At 32.4% G+C, this 6,802-nt stretch overlaps 1 protein-coding gene across 1 annotated transcript; it reads right to left on the bottom strand.

Moving 5' to 3' along the window:
• Positions 1-294: 294 nt before the first annotated feature.
• Positions 295-842, bottom strand: LOC138339356 (uncharacterized). Its single transcript, XM_069290948.1, has 2 exons — positions 591-842; positions 295-498 (listed from the first exon to the last, which is right to left on the bottom strand). Exons 1-2 carry the CDS (start codon positions 840-842, stop codon positions 295-297), a joined length of 456 nt encoding a protein of 151 aa, XP_069147049.1.
• Positions 843-6,802: the final 5,960 nt, after the last annotated feature.

Below are 6,802 nucleotides of genomic sequence, written 5' to 3'. Positions count from 1 at the left end.
GACATAGTTGTTCTCTTGAGTTTTCAACATTCTTTTGTGGACTCCTTTTTTATAATGTTTGTCCCCTTTTTAACAGTTTGGAGAATCTTTTGGCCATGAGTGCGATGTTTTCATCCTCAAAATCTTCAGAAGTAGTAGTTTTTAGAGCCAGATTCTTTCTTTCCTTTTACTACCAATCTCTCTTTCTTGATTTTTCTTCAGTTCGTATGTTATGAGGTTTCCAATGATCTCATCCATATCAAACTTATCTAATTCACATGCTTCAGTAATTGCTTCAACTTTACTTTCTTATGATTAAGGTAAGACGCTCAAGATTTTTCTAACTTCCTTTTCGTTTGGAATTACTTCACCTAGATAGTAAATCTCATTGATGATAGCAGTGAATCTAGTGTGCATATCTTGAATAGTTTCTCCTTCCATCATTCTGAATAGTTCGTATTGTCTATTCAAGTTGTCAATATTTGATTTCTTAACCTGAGCTGTTCCTTCATGTGTAGTCTGCAAGGTTTCCCAGATTGACATAGCATCTTGGCAAGAAGAGATCCTGTTGTATTCGTGTGGTCCGATGCCATAAATTAGAATTTTCTTACATTTTGCATCATTTTGAATTGCCAGTTTATCTGCCGCATCCCACTCCTTTCTCTCCTTTGGTACATTGTTTCTCCATCAGGCCCCTTTTTCATAGGAATAGTAGTACCATCTAAGACTACACTCCAGAGATCGGGATTTTCTTCTATCAGATGATCCATCATGCGATTCTTCCACCATCCATAATATTTTCCATTGAAAAGTGGTAGTTGAGTTTGAGAAGCTCCTTCTTGGGGGGTAGGTGGTGCTGCCATTTTCTTTTCAAGATGTTAATCTTTTAGCGGAAAGATCTTGCTCTAATACCAATTGAAGAAACCTTACCCCTAGATCAAGAACCATATTCTTGATTATTTGCCTAAGAAATGAGTTAATTAAAACAAAATACTTTAACTAAAACTTTCCTATCTCGAAGAAGGAAAAAATCAACTATGTTTTATTAATTTTTCTTACTAAATTAGAATTTTCGATTAACTCTAATCAAATTCTTCAAATTCACAAGAAGCCAAACTCACTTCTTATTTACACCCACACAAGCTCGCACTCGTACAAAGAAACTGACAAAACTCACAAGCTAATAAGAACACACAGAACTCACAGATACGCTCTTTGCTGTCTCTCTCTTTTTCTCGCCTCACATTTCTTAGATTGCAAAGAACTAACTTTCTTTGTCTTGAAATCTCTGTGTATATAGACTTTTGATGATCAAGAATTATTTCCTTTATTTGATGTTGATAATGATTCTGATTTCTGTATCCTTCTTTGTTATGGAAAGATTTGCTTTTATTTGTTATACCAAATACACAACCTTTTCAAAAAAGGTTTTGTCTTCATATAAAGTAGACAACCTTTTAAGAAAAGGTTTTGTCTTATTTATTTATGGAAATATTCAATTTTTATATTCATTTTTTCCATAAATAAATTTGTGCCTTAATATTTCTCCTTCGCCTCTTTTTCAATAAAACGACATCTGATTTAATAAATGAACCTGGTTCATAAGTGAGACAACATATGATATTCATAAGTGAGACGATATCTGATTTAATAAATGAACCAGGTTCATAAGTGAGATGACATCAAAAGTATTTGTCATTATCAAAAGTAATTAACACAACTTCCATCAATTTCGACCCATTTTCAAAGTCAAACGAGCCCCGAAGCGCGCATAACTTCCATTTCGATGATTTTCGTGTGCTATAGCAAAATCATTTTTTTGGTGATCAGGATTCCGACGTAATAAATGCCAAAATTTTTTTGTGGACGTCCGTCAAGACCTTGGCTATGCATCCGGTTGGCCCTCAAGGCCATTCCGACCCATTTTCAATGTCAAACGAGCCCCGAAGCCCGCACCCCCTCCTCCTTTTCGATGATTTTCATGTGCTATAGCAAACCTTTTTTGGGTGATCCAGGTTCCGACGTTAAAAATGAAAATAGTGTGAAATATATTCAAATTTTAATTGAAATTATTGTAATAATATCGAACTTTAGAAATTATGTTTTATCCTTCTGCATGTATTATTTAATTATGTATTTTATAGATATATATGTGCCCACGTGGACATCATAAATATTGCATCATTATAAATAATAATGTGTCCACGTTGATACATATACACCTTTAAAATAAACATTAAATAATGCATGCAGAAGGGCAAAAGGTCCTCCTTATCAGCAATTTGGGCCAAAGTTGGAGAATTTTTCCATAAAATTTCTTAGTCATATTTCTTGATCATTTGATGCTTCGTAACAGATTACAAATTTGACTTGGATGGTAAAGGAAGATATTAATGTTTAATTCACACTCAGCTCTTACTGTGAATATGAAAACATAACCTAATTAATGTGGATCTTCAACTACCAAGACATGGAACGAAATATCTCTTTTATTCTCTATGTCTAAATTTGTACATTTACACAAACTAGATTTATCATCTTTTGCCACAGGCGTCTCTCACTTCTGGTGTACAACTTTGCATGCCAAGTCTATTTAATTGTCACCTTATTGATATAAGTGACAATGCAATAATCCTAGTATAATTTCTTTATATCTAGAAAAAAGGACGTTAAGATACAAGTTTCTTAATTTCATGCAATAAACCTACATCCAGAAAAATGTCATCTATATATAACATAATAATAATAAGTTGAGATATATGCATTGATCAATAATGTTTTTCTTAAAATTCAAAGAGATTATAACGTGATAAAACTTTTGACGAATTCATATTATAAACCATATATGAACTTCTTAAGTTTACATATAAAGTGCTTGGAATTTTGAGACTAAAAGATTTCTGATTACACAATGTATATTGTTTCTTCAAGGTATACGTTAAGAAATATAGTACATCCATTTGTTACAACTTTAAGTCATAATGAACAAAAACTGTCTTAATAATTCTAAAAGAGTTGAAACTAGCTAAAAAGTCTTTAAAATCTGTCTTCCTATTGAGTGGGTCCCTTTCCAACTAGACGTGCTTTATATCTATTGCTCCCAAATACACATGGTCTCAAACGTAATATAGTGACTCATTAAGAGACGGATTATCAAACCTAAGGGATTTTTTAATTAACTATTTACTAAATTATATTACTTCTAACTATTTATTCAAGTGTGACGAAAGAATTTAATTTATAGTTGTAAATTAAAATTGCAAGAATGACATAAAGTATAAGACCCCGAGAGGCCCTACGCAAGCCACTTTATATATATACAACACAATATTATAGAAAATGTGAGAAATTAAGCTATAGCCTCATATCATAAAATAGTTTGTAATAAGAGTACAAGTCTACACATAGTCGTGGCAAGTCAATCTAATACATCAAAATAAGTAGTTGGAATGTAACTCGTACACCACGTACAACATCTGAAAACTAAAAAGATAAGAAAATCAAAATAAAAGTGATATGGTCCTCGAAACACAAGGATTCACCAAATCTTCATGGTCAAGCACTCAATCGATCACTATCCACGAGTGATAGGAGGAGAGGCGTCGAACCCTACATTATGAGATAATATAGGCACAAGTATGGATTAGTATATGAAATGTACTAAGTATAAGGATATACATAAGAAGGTAAAACATGATCGTAAGGGGAAATAAAGGAAAGCATGTCATGACCAAGCTAAAACATATTGAAAATCCTTTAAAGAAGAATCATAAATCATGAACATGGTCAATGCATCTTAAAATCATACGGAAGCTTCGTAAAAACCGTTGAAGTTACTTAGTTAATTTTGTGAGAAATTTACCGTTAATTGATACATATCATGTAAGCCATAACATGAAATTTGGTGTCTTTCTCCCACACCAAAAGAGATATCCTTACTTTCCATGGAAATGACATTGAATTTCTAGCTTATGCGGATCCAATACCTATATCTTTGTAAGACAAACACTACAAGGACACGTAGATAGGGACAAGGAGATTGCTGCTAGAGTTCCAACCTCTACTAACGGAGAGCCTCCATCTTAACGTCCTCTTAGTACTAACAAAAATCCCAAAGAAACAGTCATTTCATAAACATATCATCATCATACATGAAAAAATATAGTTTAGATACTAATCCAAGCTTTAGTTATCATAGAGTAGCTCCTTGAGTCTTCATTCATGTATGTGTGAGAAAACATTTCACAAAATCACGATCTCTTAATTATATTAGAAAATCTTTCATGATTATATGATGCTCATCCTAAAATCAACCTTAGTTCATAAACATCTTTTCACAAGTAATGCATAGACTTTCATAATTTATATTCAGATTCTCATAAATTTATATATTCATAAATGCATATCTTCATAAATTTATAGTCAAAATCATGAATAGTGCATGAGACCATATGAAATCAATTGAAAACATGTAAAACAAATAAATCATTCATAAGAAGAAAGATTTCAAACAATTGAACCATAAAAACTAAGACCCATGGAGAATTGGATGATACCCTAACCAAATTTGATGACAATGAATTGGAAACTTAGAGATGTTTTGACTTAGGAATAAAGGTAGTTATCAGACTTAAAACTAGGGTTAAAACAACGTAGTATAGGTATTAGATGCATAGGAAAAGACTCAAATACCCTTAATAAATAAATGCCAAATGAACATGCAGCTTGAACCTACGGCTCGTACTGATCAACCGTAAATCCAATTTCAGAAACCCAAAATTAAATCATTTCCCACAAAAAATTTCTACGGTATTCGTTCATTACATCATTTATAAAACCCTTCCATAGAACCCAAGTGCAAACTTAAAACTTCACTAAGTCTGAATCACTTCTATGGGTGCCATTTACGACTGGTCCAATTCACTTCTAGGTCAAATTTCAGAAACTCAAAATTTTCAAAAACTCCACTCTATGTTCTATGATTCCCTTTCGACAGTCCGTAGGTCAGTCTCATAGACCATTAATCTAGCTGTTTTCTTACACTTTTCCTTTCCGACATGACTTTCCAATTTCTGAGGTGTTATTGGTTCCTTGTGACCTAATTTTGAACCAGAACGCTTACAAAACTAGAAAAATGATGTTAACACCTACATACTATTAGAGATATTTGGGTTTGGGCCTATAAACATACAAATAAGGGTTCAAATCTTATATATATATATATATATATATATATATATATATATTGAAATTTGTGGGGTGTTGCAATATCTCCTTCTTTGGTCATTTATCCTCGAATGGTGTCAAGCTAGGGTAATCAACTCAATCTAACATTTAGTGGATTTTATTCTTACCTATCAAGGTCAAAATCATTTGAATAAAAGACATGCGAAACAAATGAAATATAGGAACTAAAACCCTCAAACACAAAGTGTAGGCGTTGAATCTATATTAAGCGAATGACTATGAACTTAGGAATCTTATCGTGAGGAATGAAAATTTTTAGGTATTTAGCTTTTATATCCTCTTTGACTTCTCATGAGGCTTTTCAAAAATGATTAATCTATAAAACTTTTAGTAACGTACCTCTTTGGTTCTTAACTAGTGTCCGAATTGGTACCTCCTAAGAAAATAGGATATCTTTCACCAAACAGTCCTAAATGGAACAATAATTAATAGATCACAAACACACCTTTTTAATACGGAGACACGAATACAGGATAAACTAGTGCTACTAACTCCATAGGCAGCTCTGGCTTATAGGCCACCTTCTAGATCCCGTTCAAAATATAATAGAGAGTAATCGTTAATCACAAACTCTAAATATGTTCTCCTTAGATCATAAAAAGATTAATTTACTCTAAGAAATTTTCAACTCCTCTCTAAACAGCGCAAACTATTCTTTATATGCATATTGACTCGTACTAGACAGTTCCTAGTAATTCCAAGTTATTCATGTGTTTTAAGTTTCATTACAAAGTATAAGTAGTGTATCGAAAGTGATTTAGGGTCATCAGGAACCTCTAGCCCTAAGACTTGTTCAAAGCCTTTTATAAAGTTTTTCCGTGAAATCATGTAGGATCAACCCCAAATGATCATATCTCTTATAATATGAGAATTTAAGTACCAATGACCTACCAAATTAAAGATTTATGAGACTTCTTTCCATCTTACCAAGGTTGCGATAGTGTGAGTCCGAAGTTAAAAGTTTTGACCATTTCACTGAATAAATTCCAGTCTGAGAATTGTGCTTCCAGTTTCTATGAACGTGAAACTACCGACCAAGAAACAAATTAAGGGCCATCGTTCCAACTATCGAATTGTATTTGAGAATCACAATTCTTGTTTGAATTCCATGAAACCAAGCCACCAGCCATGATCATTCTATGAGTCCTAAAAGGTCCGTAGACCATGTATACTACATATATATCAGGTATATGTGTTGTATATCAATGTTTTTATATTTAATTAAGCCACTATTTTGAGTTTCTTTTCTTACTTTTCACCCCTTGGTCATCCCAATAGCCCTGAAGCGTTCTTTAAAACCCTCCTAAGTCATGTAAGTATTCTCATGATATAACAACATAAATCCAAGAATTTCTACAAGATTATAGCATCAAAATTCTCTCTTTCTCTACTGAAATCAGGAACTAAATTTTAGTATTCAAGACATGATATTTGAGAATTTCTATCAAGACTTCTTCCTTAAAGTTAACTTAAGCATACTCTCACAATTTTATATTTATTTTAACGTACAATAATGTATCATAAGAAAATATCTACCATCAAAACCTAAGGTTTTTATGATAATTCATCTCAAGGT

Source organism: Solanum lycopersicum, chromosome 11, assembly GCF_036512215.1.
Source record: "Solanum lycopersicum chromosome 11, SLM_r2.1".
Taxonomy (NCBI): domain Eukaryota; kingdom Viridiplantae; phylum Streptophyta; class Magnoliopsida; order Solanales; family Solanaceae; genus Solanum; species Solanum lycopersicum.
This window is presented reverse-complemented; position numbering and strand designations above follow the sequence as displayed.

Bases quoted from the DNA above. Each gene is read 5' to 3' on its own strand.
- LOC138339356 (XM_069290948.1), bottom strand. From the start codon at position 842: ATGGCAGCACCACCTACCCCCCAAGAAGGAGCTTCTCAAACTCAACTA. The intron at 499-590 runs GTAAGAAAATTC...GAAACCTTGCAG, and splicing joins AATTCAAAATGATGCAAAAT to ACTACACATGAAGGAACAGC.